This window comes from Heptranchias perlo, chromosome 3, assembly GCF_035084215.1.
Source record: "Heptranchias perlo isolate sHepPer1 chromosome 3, sHepPer1.hap1, whole genome shotgun sequence".
NCBI classification, from domain to species: Eukaryota; Metazoa; Chordata; class Chondrichthyes; order Hexanchiformes; family Hexanchidae; genus Heptranchias; species Heptranchias perlo.
The window spans coordinates 39,671,164-39,686,618 of NC_090327.1; the positions used below are offsets into that span (position 1 = coordinate 39,671,164).

Below are 15,455 nucleotides of genomic sequence, written 5' to 3' on the forward strand. Positions count from 1 at the left end.
TGGAAGGGCGGGGGGGGCACGGGTTTGGAAGGGCGGGGGGGCACGGGTTTGGAAGGGCGGGGGGGACACGGGTTTGGAAGGGCGGGGGGGACACGGGTTTGGAAGGGCGGGGGGGGCACGGATTTGGAAGGGCGGGGGGGGCACGGATTTGGAAGGGCGGGGGGGGCACGGGTTTGGAAGGGCGGGGGGGCACGGGTTTGGAAGGGCGGGGGGGGCACGGGTTTGGAAGGGCGGGGGGGCACGGGTTTGGAAGGGCGGGGGGGCACGGGTTTGGAAGGGCGGGGGGGCACGGGTTTGGAAGGGCGGGGGGGCACGGGTTTGGAAGGGCGGGGGGGCACGGGTTTGGAAGGGCGGGGGGGGCACGGGTTTGGAAGGGCGGGGGGGACAGGGGTTTGGAAGGGCGGGGGGGGCACGGGTTTGGAAGGGCGGGGGGGGCACGGGTTTGGAAGGGCGGGGGGGCACGGGTTTGGAAGGGCGGGGGAGCCCGGGGTGGAAGCGCACGGGGTGGAAGGGCGGGGGGTGGAAGGGCGGAGGAGCATGGGGTGGAAGCCCACGGGGTGGAAGGGCGGAGGAGCACGGGGTGGGGAGGGCGGGGGTTGGAAGGGTGGGGGAGCACAGGCTGGCAGCGGTCTAAACTTTGTGGGGTTCAGGGGAGCACTCCTGCTTCTCTGGGTCCCACAAAGATATGTTTTACACTTACCTTACAGGGCCTCCTCTCAGCAGGCAGTTCAAGTTACATCAGGGTCCTATCTAAGTGTTAAGACTTAGATTTGTATATATATATTTGTATATATTTATGAGTCAGGCAGGCGCCTCAGCTGCCCGAGAAAACAGCGATGTTAAAATGGCTGTGGGATGGGAAAGAAGCAGTAAGTGTACAGCTTGGGTTTTTAACTCCTGTTCCTGCCAGGCGGAGGGAGTTAATTCCCCCAAATGTTCAAGTTTCAATTTGAAAATAGAACTTAAGTGTGTGATCGATGGCTGTATGTTTTTTTTAAAAAGCAGTGAGTCATCTGATAATATCTGCTATACAACAAAATAAACCAATATTTAAAAAATAAGATTTATCTTATGTCGAAGTACATGCTGCAATTCCACTTTAACCCTTGGATACCAAATACATGTTTTTATAAATCATACCACCTCATTTCAAGAGTTTTGCCTCTTGGTCTTTTAAAACTTGGCTCTCCACAATATAAACAGAAGTTTAATAAGATATCATCTGTTCTTGGAAGAAAATATGTCAGTATTTACGAGAAATAAACAGAAAATTAAACTTGGCTTAACGATATCATTCAAGATATATTTGTTAATATTTTATGCACCATGATGCATCTGAAATCAAAAGCCGCATACAATTCATGAAAGACAACCCTCCCAGCAGTTTTCTTCTATTGTATCTTATTTAGCAGAGTGACTTCAGGGCAATGAGAAGGTCTATTAAAAAGCATATTCACATTTATACCTCTGGGAAAAAAACACAATCTATTTAAATGATCTTTATTTGTGTTACTTCATTGTTCACAGTAACCCTTTCTGAGGCCTTGTTGCGGGGTTGGGGCATCCAGAGGAGAGCAGTACATTTCCTGTTTCTGCTGTGAAAAGACTTCAGAGTTCCAGTTCCCAGCATGAGAAGGTAAAGCTAAAAGTGGTTCTCACACACACACTGTTGTCATCAGACACAATGCAGTTTTTTTCCTCTTTAGGTTCTCACAGGGCACAGTAAAACATTTTGTTGTCCAAAGCCTCGAGGTGAAATCTTAATCACCATGCTGTGTATGTTTTCTTCAATCGTGTCTATTTGTAGAAAGAGAGGAAAGGAGGGAAAGAGGAAAATACTTTCCCATGGAAGATTGTAACCTGCACATCATTTCCTTTTTCCGTTACATCAGGTAACTATTGAGAAATGGACTTCTAAACAAGATGATGCATGGCATCTGTCCTGGCACCATCTTCATCCCTTTATTTCTGGTCCACTTCCCTCAGCATAAACAAGTAAGGCTTCTCCAAGTACACCAACCACGAGGCTAGAAAGAGACCAAATTACATTATTAGTTCAAACTCAATCAATTGGAGGCGATAAACTGAGGTAAGGATGCAATAATCGTGGAGGACTTTAATCTTCATATAAACTGAACAAATCAAATTGGCAAAGATAGTTTGGAGGACGAGTTCATGAAATGCATTCGGGACAGTTTCCTAGAATAATACGTCGTGGAACCAACCAGGGAATGGGCTATTTTAGATCTTGTCTTGTGTAATGAGACAGGGTTAATTAGTAATCTCATAGTAAGGGATCCTCTGGGGAAAAGTGATCATAATATGACAGAATTTCACATTGAGTTCAGGAGTGACGTACTTAAGTCAGAAACTAGAGTCTTAAACTTAAATGAAGCCAATTATATAGGTATGAGGGGCGAGTTGGCTAAGGTAGATTGGGAAATTAGATTAAAAGGTATGAAAGTAGATATGCAGTGGCAGACATTTAAAGAAATATTTCAAAATTCTCAACGAACATCCATTCCATTGAGAAATAAAAACTCCAGGGGAAAAGTGGTCCATCCGTGGCTAACTAAAGAAGTTAACTATAGTATTAGATTAAAAGAAGAGGCTTATAATGTTGCCAAAAAGGGTAGTAAGCCTCAGGATTGGGAGAGTTTTAGAAACCAGTAAAGGATAACCAAAAAATTGATAAAGTGGGAGAAAATAGAATTTGAGAGTAAATTAGCAAGAAATATAAAAACAGATTGTAAGAGCTTCTACAAGTATGTAAAAAGGAACAGAGTAGCAAAAGTAAACATGGGTCCCTTAGAGGCTGAGACAGGAGAAATTATAATGGGGAATAAGGAGAGACATTAATCAAGCATTTTGTATCTGTCTTTACAGTAGAAGACACAAAAAGCATACCAGAAATGGTGGGGAACTAAGGGTCCAATCAGAGTGAGGAACTTAAATATTAGTGAAGAAAAGGTACTGAAGAAATTAAGGGGACTAAAAGCTGACAAATCCCCTGGACCCGATGGCCTATATCCTAGGGTTCTAAAAGATGTGGCTGCAGAGAAAGTGGATGTAATGGTTGTGATCTTCCAAAATTCCCTAGATTCTAGAACGGTCCCCATGGATTGGAAGGTAGCAAATATAGCACCGCTAATATAACATATAAAATTCTTAGAGGGCTCGACAGGGTAGATGCTGAGTGGCTATTTCCCCTGGCTGGAGAGTCTAGAACTAAGGGGCATAGTCGCAGGATAAGGAGTGGGCAATTTAGGACTGAGACGAGGAGGAATTTCTTCACTCAGAGGGCGGTGAATCTTTGGAATTTATGGAACTCAGTCGTTGAGTATTTTCAAGACTGAGATCAATAGATTTTTGGACTCTAAGGGAATCAAGGGATATGGGGATCAGATTGGAAAGTGGAGTTGAGGTCGAAGATCAACCATGATCTGATTGAATGGCGGAGTAGGCTCGAGAGGCCGTATGGCCTACTTCTGCTTCTATTTCTTATGTTCTTACGATACATTGGTACTTCTGGGGTGGGTGGGGGAGTATCTAGTCTCTAGTGTCAGGTTAGCACCTTGATAGCACACTGGCCTCTGAGTTAGAAGATTGTGGACTCAAGCCCCACATAATCTAGGCTGACACTTCAGTGCAGTATTGAGGGATGTAAAATAGTCCATGGCACTGTTCAATGAAGAGTAGGGGAGTTCTCCTGGCCAACATTTATTCCTCAAAAAAACACAAAGATTAATTGGTCATTTATCTAATTTGCTGTTTGTGGGATCTTGTTGTGACTACACAACAGTAGTGACTGCACTTCCAAAGTAATTTATTGGCTAGAAAGCACTTTGGACCATCTCCAACAAGAAAGAGTCTAACCACCTCCCCTTGACATTCAACGGCATTACCATCGCCGAATCCCCCACCATCAACATCCTGGGGGTCACCATTGACCAGAAACTTAACTGGACCAGCCACATAAATACTGTGGCTAGAAGGGCAGGTCAGAGGCTGGGTATTTTGCGGCAAGTGACTCACCTCCTGACTCCCCAAAGCCTTTCTACCATCTACAAGGCACAAGTCAGGAGTGTGATGAGTGCAGCTCCAACAACACTCAAGATGTTCGACACCATCCAGGACAAAACAGCCTGCTTGATTGGCACCCCATCCACCACCCTAAACATTCACTCCCTTCACCACCGGCGCACTGTGGCTGCAGTGTGTACCATCCACAGGATGCACTGCAGCAACTCGCCAAGGCTTCTTCGACAGCACCTCCCAAACCCGCGACCTCTACCACCTAGAAGGACAAGGGCAGCAGGCACATGGGAACAACACCACCTGCACGTTCCCTTCCAAGTTACACACCAGCCCGACTTGGAAATATATCGCCGTTCCTTCATCGTTGCTGGGTCAAAATGCTGGAACTCCCTTCCTAACAGTACTGTGGGAGAACCTTCACCACACGGACTGCAGCGGTTCAAGAAGGCGGCTCACCACCACCTTCTCAAGGGCAATTAGGGATGGGCAATAAATGCTGGCCTTGCTAGCGACTCCCACATCCCATGAACGAATAAAAAAAGTCATGAAAGGCACTATTTAAATGCAAGTTAGAACCATAGAATCATACTGCACAGAAGAAGGGCATTCGGCCCATCGTGCCTGTGCCAGCTCTTTTGAAAGAGCTATCCTATTAGTCCCACTCCCCCCAATCTTTCCCCATAGCCTTGCAAAAAAAAGGAAAAAGGAAAAAGAAAACCGGGTGTAAAACGAGCTGCCGATTCGCCCATTTTGCACCACTCTAAGACAAATTTATATCCCCAAGTGTTCTTCAACAGGAAATTATTTTTGTTATTCTACAACAACAAGTTGCATTTATGTAACACCTTTAACGTAGTAAAACATCACAAGGTGCTTCACAGGAATGATTTTCAAACAAAATTTGACACTGAGCCACATAAGGAGATATTAGGACAGGTGACCAAAAGCTTGGTCAAAGGGGTAGGTTTTAAGGAGCGTCTTAAAGGAGGAGAGAGAGGTGGAGAGGTTTAGGGAGGGAATTCCAGAGCTAAGGGCAGAGGCAGCTGAAGGCACGGCCGCCAATGGTGGAACGATTCTACATCTTTTTCTGTCCTGTTCTAATTCTGATTGACTCAGTAACCACTGGTGCAGTCACAGCCTGTGAACTTGGGATTTTTATAAACCGCTGGCGTAACTCAGGCATGGCTTTCAACTTGAAAGGATTGTAACAAGATTCTGGAGTTACTTTTCAGACAAGCTGCAAGTCACTGTCAGCATCACAGGCAACAGCTTACAATCATAGAATCATACAGCACAGATGGAGGCCATTCGGCTCATTGTGCCTGTGCCGGCTCTTTGAAAGAACTATCTGATTAGTTCCAATCCCCTGCTCTTTCTCCATAGGCCTGCAAATTTTTCCATTTCAAGTAGCAGATTTTCATTCAGAATTAGCAAAATAATGAAGAATCAGCACTATACTAATCATCGAATTCATCAGTTTTAACTTTGAATAATAAATTTTCTTTCTTGTTAATTCAACACAATCTGTGACTAATTTACAACAACAGCTAAATCACAGATAATTCCTTTGACCACAACATCCACAATTTAACAAGGTGATATTGTATGTCATGAGATTACAAAATATCTTTGACTTATCTCAATAGCATTTAGCTTGTAAAACCAAAAGCTGATTACTCTAAATCTTCTTACTCTAAACTGCAAATGTAGAATCTCACATACCAATATTGTATTTCTATTTAAAATGGCTAACACACAATCATACTATGGCCGTTTTAGTGTAGATTTTCTTAAATTCTTTAATCCGGGTAATCCAACTAATTGCTCCCTTCTTCCAATTTTTAAATTTAGATTACATAGAAGATGGAGAGTTCATTGCTAGATGAAGAGCATTGCAACATTCTGTTCTGTCAAACATCACGATGTATCTAATACTATATACTGCATAAATAGGTTCTTATCAATGACTACTTACCATATTCTAACTAAAGGTTAAAAAATACAGTCACCCTTGTGCTCACCTTCCACCCCACCAGCCTCTACATTCAACAGATCATCCTCCACCATTTCTGCCACCTCCAGCTCGATCCCACCACCAAACACAACTTCCCCTCACAGCATTCCAAAGGGACCGTTCCCTCCGTGATACCCTGGTCCAGTCCTCCATCAAACTCAAAACCTGCTCCCTTTCCCCTGACACCTTCCCATTCAAGTGCAGGAAATGCAACACTTTGCTCTCCCGGGGGGTATTTATCTCTCAGTTGCTCTCACTGGGGGTATTTATCGCTCAGTTGCTCTCACTGGGGGTATTTATCTCTCAGTTGCTCTCACTGGGGGTATTTATCTCTCAGTTGCTCTCACTGGGGGGTATTTATCTCTCAGTTGCTCTCACTGGGGGTATTTATCGCTCAGTTGCTCTCACTGGGGGTATTTATCTCTCAGTTGCTCTCACTGGGGGTATTTATCTCTCAGTTGCTCTCACTGGGGGTATTTATCTCTCAGTTGCTCTCACTGGGGGTATTTATCGCTCAGTTGCTCTCACTGGGGGTATTTATCTCTCAGTTGCTCTCACTGGGGGTATTTATCTCTCAGTTGCTCTCACTGGGGGTATTTATCTCTCAGTTGCTCTCACTGTGGGTATTTATCTCTCAGTTGCTCTCACTGGGGGTATTTATCTCTCAGTTGCTCTCACTGGGGGTATTTATCTCTCAGTTGCTCTCACTGGGGGTATTTATCTCTCAGTTGCTCTCACTGGGGGGTATTTATCTCTCAGTTGCTCTCACTGGGGGGTATTTATCTCTCAGTTGCTCTCCCGGGGGGTATTTATCTCTCAGTTGCTCTCACTGGGGGGTATTTATATCTCAGTTGCTCTCACTGGGGGGTATTTATATCTCAGTTGCTCTCACTGGGGGTATTTATCGTTCAGTTGCTCTCACTGGGGGTATTTATCTCTCAGTTGCTCTCACTGGGGGTATTTATCTCTCAGTTGCTCTCACTGGGGGTATTTATCTCTCAGTTGCTCTCACTGGGGGTATTTATCGCTCAGTTGCTCTCACTGGGGGTATTTATCTCTCAGTTGCTCTCACTGGGGGTATTTATCTCTCAGTTGCTCTCACTGGGGGTATTTATCTCTCAGTTGCTCTCACTGGGGGTATTTATCTCTCAGTTGCTCTCACTGGGGGTATTTATCGCTCAGTTGCTCTCACGGGGGGTATTTATCTCTCAATTGCTCTCACTGGGGGGTATTTATCTCTCAGTTGCTCTCGCTGGGGGTATTTATCTCAGTTGCTCTCACTGGGGGTATTTATCTCAGTTGCTCTCGCTGGGGGTATTTATCTCTCAGTTGCTCTCACTGGGGGGTATTTATCTCTCAGTTGCTCTCACTGGGGGTATTTATCTCAGTTGCTCTCGCTGGGGGGTATTTATCTCTCAGTTGCTCTCACTGGGGGGTATTTATCTCTCAGTTACTCTCACTGGGGGGTATTTATCTCTCAGTTGCTCTCACGGGGGGTATTTATCTCTCAGTTGCTCTCACTGGGGGTATTTATCTCTCAGTTGCTCTCACGGGGGGTATTTATCGCTCAGTTGCTCTCACTGGGGGTATTTATCTCAGTTGCTCTCGCCGGGGGTATTTATCTCTCAGTTGCTCTCACTGGGGGGTATTTATCTCTCAGTTGCTCTCACGCGGGGTATTTATCTCTCAGTTGCTCTCACGGGGGGTATTTATCGCTCAGTTGCTCTCACTGGGCGTATTTATCTCAGTTGCTCTCACGGGGGGTATTTATCTCTCAATTGCTCTCACTGGGGGGTATTTATCTCTCAGTTGCTCTCGCTGGGGGTATTTATCTCAGTTGATCTCGCTGGGGGGTATTTATCTCTCAGTTGCTCTCACTGGGGGGTATTTATCTCTCAGTTGCTCTCACGGGGGGTATTTATCTCTCAGTTGCTCTCACGGGGGGTATTTATCGCTCAGTTGCTCTCACTGGGGGTATTTATCTCAGTTGCTCTCACGGGGGTATTTATCGCTCAGTTGCTCTCACTGGGGGGTATTTATCTCTCAGTTGCTCTCACGGGGGGTATTTATCTCTCAGTTGCTCTCACTGGGGGTATTTATCTCAGTTGCTCTCACTGGGGGTATTTATCTCAGTTGCTCTCACGGGGGGTATTTATCGCTCAGTTGCTCTCACTGGGGGTATTTATCTCAGTTGCTCTCGCCAGGGGTATTTATCTCTCAGTTGCTCTCACTGGGGGGTATTTATCTCTCAGTTGCTCTCACTGGGGGTATTTATCTCTCAGTTGCTCTCACGGGGGGTATTTATCGCTCAGTTGCTCTCACTGGGGGTATTTATCTCAGTTGCTCTCGCCGGGGGTATTTATCTCTCAGTTGCTCTCACTGGGGGGTATTTATCTCTCAGTTGCTCTCACGGGGGGTATTTATCTCTCAGTCGCTCTCACGGGGGGTATTTATCGCTCAGTTGCTCTCACTGGGGGTATTTATCTCAGTTGCTCTCACGGGGGGTATTTATCGCTCAGTTGCTTTCACTGGGGGGTATTTATCTCTCAGTTGCTCTCACGGGGGGTATTTATCTCTCAGTTGCTCTCACTGGGGGTATTTATCTCAGTTGCTCTCACGGGGGGTATTTATCGCTCAGTTGCTCTCACTGGGGGGTATTTATCTCTCAGTTGCTCTCACTGGGGGTATTTATCTCTCAGTTGCTCTCACTGGGGGTATTTATCTCAGCCTGGGAGAATCTCTGAATGTTACGCATTCTTGAAAGTGTTTCCAAGGAGCTACACAGTAAACAATGAGTTTCGGCCTGAGTCGGAAGGGGGAATCTGCAGCTCTGGCCTGGCCAGTCATTTAGAGAGAGATAGAAAATCTGCTGGTTCCTAGCAACCTCTCGGCCACAGGAATCTGCAGTACTGACATCAGTCTTTGGCTTGCAGATCAGCCATGATCTAATTGAATGGCGGAACTGGCTCGAGGGGCTGAATGGCCTACTCATGTTCCCATGTTACATTCCAATGAAATACTGGCTTTGAGCTGTTCTGCCTGAAATTAAGGGAGCACTAAAGATGATATAACCAGCAACTTTGAAATTGACGTTAATGCAAATAGCTAATGGCTTTTGCTTTTTGGCCGATATAAGTGACTGCGCGTTTTTAACGTGGACGTTTTAAGTGGTGGGGACTGTAGTAGCAAACTAGAAGTGCTTTATGAATGAGTTCTCAAGGGCTGAGCAAATCTTCACTACATTCCCTTTAACTGCCGTAATGCTGTTACTGCTTTCTGCCAAACTAGCAGTTTTTACGAATTCATTCAAAGACAATAACTAAAATGGGTGAAAAATTCTGGTAGATATGCCTCCAACTTTTATTTCAAGCAAAACATATTTTCAAAGAGTAAGAAGGAATGCAATGAACAATATATGAATTACATTTCTGAACTGTTCTGGACTCTAACCCAACAGCAAGCATTTTTTAAACTGCCAGTACAGTATTTATATTAAGCAGGCATTGTATGAATGATTACATCTCACAAATCTGGTACAAATAGCAAGAGATTTAAATTTCACAAGCAGAACTACATTTACAACTCCACTGAAAATTTGGAAAGTTTTTTTGGCAGTTTTATATCTGGTATTTGCTGGTTTGATTTTCCCCACAAACTAGTATCAAAATCTTGCCTTTTTTTATTGTCTAGAACTCTGCAACTAACATTTTGACTGGTTTGAGAAAACTAAAACACTATAATCTGTTGAAGGTCCCTAACCTTTAGAAGATGACAATGATATACATGTAAAGCTAGTTCTTCATGCTGCATGGCTTTTCATGTGAAATGATTCTTGCTCACTACTAGTGGTGTAAAAACACTATTGTTTGCAAAAACCCAGATGTTGGTGCTAAGTCCCATCTTGCTCCACTGTGATATTATTCAGACAAGTAATCAAGCTCCCTCAACTATTGCATTTTCCTGCAAAGTTGACATACAACTGCTGCTTGCAATTCATTAATTTGCTTCTCCGCCTCCAAAACATCTTGCTTGACATAAAACAATCCATCTGGAGCAGTCGACTTTTTGGCTTCTGCAAAGTTGTGATTCTCATATTCAACTAGAACTGGGTGTATGAGGTGACATAATAAACAAACATACATGCAAATAGGTAGTGATCGCTACAATATGCCTTTGGAATTACTTTTTATAATCTGACTGGGAGTAGTGGTGTATAGAGAATTGAACCATAATGGCATCAGGCCTGATCCCAAGGTGCCTTATCTCAATAAACCATCGTGCCGGGTCCTGTACTGCATATATAATCACATGTACAGTGACCACAGTATATTAAAAAAATCTTTTTTCAAGTAAGAAAAGTTTTGTGGATGCCTACACTTTACAAGGTTGTGTTAGTAGTTTCCTACTTTCTGATGGAAGCTCCTGTCAATTTGGAGCAACTGGTGTAATGATCATATCGTGGAGAGTTCATGGATAGTGGGAATAAACAACTTGCACTGCTTTTATTTTATTATTTGTAAGTGGCATGTTCATAAGCTGCAGTAATGCTTACAATCCAGTCTACCCACAGATAACAGGATCAGCAAACTGATTTATCCAACTACTACATGTTGTGTAACTGCACCCTATGTTGGCATAAATATAAACAATGATTACGCTATGGTGTAAATGATGTGCTTCTTTTTCTTCAAAATATAAATCTTAGTGACTGTATTTGTGTTTTTTGTTGACAGTTCTGCTTTGTGAAAAGCCCCTTTTTAAAATCTACTCGTAGTTTCTTTTTACATTTAAAGTTTAATTTGGCCTCTCCTCCTTCCAGCCTCACATTTCAATATGTAGTCATACAAATTGTTATCCTCTGAATACCATGGATAAGATAAGCCATTCAACTCCTCAACTTCCCATTTGGAATGAGCATACCTGCCCCTTATATTTTGAACCCTTTCCATGTCGTACAACAGCAACCTCTCACAGATCCTCTGACCAGAGGAGATTGGTCACATAAAGATAAATGATAAGACTCTCGAGTTACATTTCCTTTACATCAATAGGTCTCCTGGTTTCTCTCTCTTTCTCTTTTATTTTGAAGTAAATGGTTAGTCATAACAAAAATTGTAACAACAAGCTTGGTTTAAAGAAAAACATTCACAACACTAGGCCCATAACCCAAACACAATAAAAGTTGAAAAAGTGAAAAATGCTGGTACGGTTCATGTATTAAGAGTCATAGGCCAGAATTTTCCATCCCATTGGTGGGTTTGTGATGGGGCAGTTCAAACACCTGCCAATGGGAAACTGCCACTAACCCGCCACAATTTCCTCCCAGAACCCCATTAGCCATTAGCAGGTGGTTTGGAGGCCAGAAAACCACCTTTCCTTGGCTTACTTCCACTGGGAGGAAGGAGAATACAGTTCTGGTAAGATTGCACCCAGTTAAAGCGCAACAACATTTATCAGCAAAATGGAAAAAAGAGATGGTGCAGCACCACCTTTCCCAGAATTTCATGATGTTTCCATGAAAGTCTTATTGGAGCAAGTTTGGCATTGTCCACACGGGGCAGCAACAAAGAATGCTTGGTAGAAGGTGGTAACATATGTTAATGCTGTCAGTCAGGAAGAACAACTGATAAGCATAAGAAACTAATGAGATGCAAGTACCATTTGCACCACAAAGTGCCAGGCAATCCCCATCCCCAACAAGGGAGAGTCTAACCACCTCCCCATGATATTTAATGGCTTTACCATTGCTGAATCCCCCACCATCAACACCCTGGGGGTCACCATTGACCAGAAACTTAACTCGACCAGCCACATAAATACTGTGGCTACGAGAGCAGGTCAGAGGCTGGATATTCTGCGGTAAGTGGCTCACCTCCTGACTCCCCAAAGCCTCTCCACTACCTTCAAGGAACAAGTCAGGAGTGTGATGGAATACTCTCCAATCGCCTGGATGTGTGCAACTGCAACAACACTCAAGAAGCTCAACACCATCCAGGTCCACTTGATTGGCACCCCATCCATCAACTCCCTCCACCGCCGGCGTACTGTGGCTGCAGTGTGTACTGTCTACAGGGTGCACTGCAGCAACTCGCCAAGGCTTGTTCGACAGCACCTCCCAAACCCGCATCTCCACCACCTAGTAGGACAAGGGCAGCAGGTACATGGAAGAACCATCACTTCCAAGTTCCCCTACTAGCCATCCCGACTTGGACACATATCGCCGTTTCTTCATCTTTGCTGGGTCAAAATTCTGGAACTCCTTACCTAACAGCAACGTGGGAGCACCGTCACCACACAGACTGCAGCTGTTCAAGACGGCAGCTCACCACCACCTTCTCAACAGCAACTAAGAATGAGCAATAAATGCTGGCCTTGCTAGCAACGCCCATATCCCGAGAAGGAATAAAAAAAAAGTATTAGAGACCTCAGTGTAAAATAGGGCTGACAAGCAGAATGTTATATGAAGTAGCATCCAAACACAAATGGCACAACGAGTTTCCTCCCCTCACACTATCTTACAGTCCTTTGAATGCTTACCATACATGGCCATTCTAGAGCAGTGCAAACTTTATTAGTCACAAATAATTAGCCAAAAATAATGCTTCTATGTTAGTATAGCTGCATGATGCATATAGATGTAATCGTATCCATTGTGGGCAGCACAGTAGCACTTGATTATCATAGTAGGTATAGCACAGGAGGCAATTCAGCCCATCGTGCCTGTGCTGGCTCTTTGAAAGAGCTATCCAATTAGTCCCATTCCACTGCTCTTTCCCCATAGCCCTGTAAACTTTTTCCCTTCCAGAATTTTGACCCAGCAAAGATGAAGGAACGGCGATATATGTCCAAGTCGGAATGGCTAGTAGGGGAACTTGGAAGTGATGGTTCTTCCATGTACCTGCTGCCCTTGTCCTACTAGGTGGTGGAGATGCGGGTTTGGGAGGTGCTGTCGAACAAGCCTTGGCGAGTTGCTGCAGTGCACCCTGTAGACAGTACACACTGCAGCCACAGTACGCCGGCGGTGGAGGGAGTTGATGGATGGGGTGCCAATCAAGTGGACCTGGATGGTGTTGAGCTTCTTGAGTGTTTATCTAATTCCCTTTTGAAAGTTACTATTGAATCTGCTTCCTCCACCCTTTCAGGCAGTACATTCCAGAACATTACAACTCACTGCGTAAAAAAATGTTTCCTCATGTCGCCTCTGGCTCTTTCGCTGATCACCTTAAATCTGTGTCCTCTGGTTACTGATCCTTCTGCCACTGGAAACAGTTTCTCCTTATTTATTCTGTCAAATTTCCCCTTAACCTTATGAACATATGAACTTGATGGGCAAGAAAAGGCCAGCTGGTTCATCAAGCCTGGCCCACACCATGATGACCAGACCATCATGGCTAAACACTTCTTCTCTCCCCCGACCTCCCACCCCTCACAGCCATGTAATCTCCTGAGATAGGCAAAAAACAGAAAAAACCCACGGCCAATAAGGGAAAAAATACTCTGTAAAATTCCTCTCCCACACCCTCAGGCGATTGAAACTAGTCCAGAAGATCACATGGACCAAGTGTTATTTATAAAGACAAATACCGTCCATATGATACGATCTCTGCCCCAGTCAGGAACTGGTCCAGCTGCCTCTTGAAGGCATGCAGAGAGTCAGCATCCACCACACCAGCCGGCAGCGCATCCAGAGGCTCACTACTCTCTGGGAAAAGAAGAACCACCTAACATCCAGTCTATTCCTACTCTTCCATTGTTTAAACTCGTGTGCCCTGGTCCTCCCCAACCTACTAAACTGGAATAATCTATCAATGGAGATGCTATCCAGCCCTTTAATTATTTTATAGACCTCTAAGTCCATGCTGCTCTAAAGTAAATAGACCAACGTCCTTGAGCCTATCTGAGTAGCTGAAGTTCTTTAAGCTAGGAATCATTCTTATAGCTCTCCTCTGGACCTTTTCCAAAGCTGCTATATCACCCAACATGTGGGGGGACCAAAACTGGACACAGTACTCTAGATGCGATCTGACCAGCGACCTGTATAGTGTCAAAATGGTGTCCTTTGATTTATAATGAATGGCTCTATTAATACAACCCATTACCTTGTTAGCTTTACCTACAGTTTCTCTACATTGGTCTTGAAGCTTTAGTGATCTATGCACAATAACACCAAGATCTTTTTGTCGCTCAACCTCTTTCAGTATTGTCCCGTGTATTCTGTGTTGGCCCTACCAACATGCATAACACTACATTTATCTAAATTAAACGCCATTTACCAATGTGTGGTCCACTCCCCGAACACATCTAATTTTTTTTGGATTTGATTGCATTCCTCTACTGTTAATGACTTGGACTTGGGTGTACAGGGCACAATTTCAAAATGTGCAGATGACACAAAACTTGGAAGTGTAGTGAACAGTGAGGAAGATAGCGATAGACTTCACCTCTATTGTTTCTTAACTCTAACCAAATTTATTCTGTCCTTGACCCCTCCAGGACATCCTCTCTCTCCAGCACTGGAATATTCTCCTTAATCAATACTGCCACCCACCCCTCCTTTCTTTCTTTCCTTCCCTATCTTTCCTCAACACCTTGTATCCAGGAATATTTAGTACCCAATCCTGTCCTTTTTTGAGCCAGATCTCCGTTATCGCCATAACATCATATTCCCATGTGGCTATTTGCACCTGCAGCTCACCAACCTTGTTTACCATGCTTTGTGCATTTACACACATGCACTGCAAACCAGTCTTAGACTTTCCTGTACTCTCTCTCAGTCTAATCCCATCTAATACCGTACTATTTCTTGCTCTAGTGCTATCTTTCTCTCCCGATCCTTTGTGTCCCTTGTTTCTCCTTTCTAATACTACATCCTGGTGCCCATCCCCTTTCCAAATTAGTTTAACCCCCTCCCCCCTAACACTAGCGAACCTCCCGGCGAGGACATTGGTCCCATCTCCATTGAGGTGCAACCTTTCCGACCTGTGCAGGTCCCACCTCCCCCAGAACTGGTCCCAATGCCCCAGGAATCTAACGCCCTCCCTCCTGCAACATCTGTCTAGCCACGCATTCATCTGCTCTATCCTCCTATTTCTACATTCACTAGCGCGTGGCACTGGGAGTAATCCGGTGATTACTACCTTTGAGGTCCTGCTTGTTAATCTCTTTCCTAACTCCTTAAAATCTGCCTGCAGGACCTCATCCCTCTTTCTACATATGTCATTGGTACCGATATGGACCACGACCTTTGGCTGTTCACCCTCCCCTTCCAGAATGTTCTGCAGCTGCTCAGTGACATCCTTGACCCTGGAACCAGGGAGGCAACATACGATCCTGGAATCAAGTCTGTGGCCGCAGTAACGCCTGTCTAGTCCCTTAACTATAGAATTCCCTATCAGTATTGCTC

General features: G+C 44.5%; 1 protein-coding gene across 2 annotated transcripts in view; it reads right to left on the bottom strand.

Moving 5' to 3' along the window:
• Positions 1 to 285: 285 nt before the first annotated feature.
• Positions 286 to 15,455, bottom strand: part of LOC137312586 (UDP-N-acetylglucosamine transporter TMEM241 homolog) — a 143,031-nt gene continuing 127,861 nt past the window's right edge. For both annotated transcript variants that reach the window (XM_067979129.1, XM_067979118.1), the window contains one exon: positions 286 to 2,027. In XM_067979129.1, the coding sequence (XP_067835230.1) occupies positions 1,983 to 2,027 (45 nt within the window). In that variant the 3' untranslated portion in view covers positions 286 to 1,982. The remainder of the gene's footprint in view (positions 2,028 to 15,455) is intronic.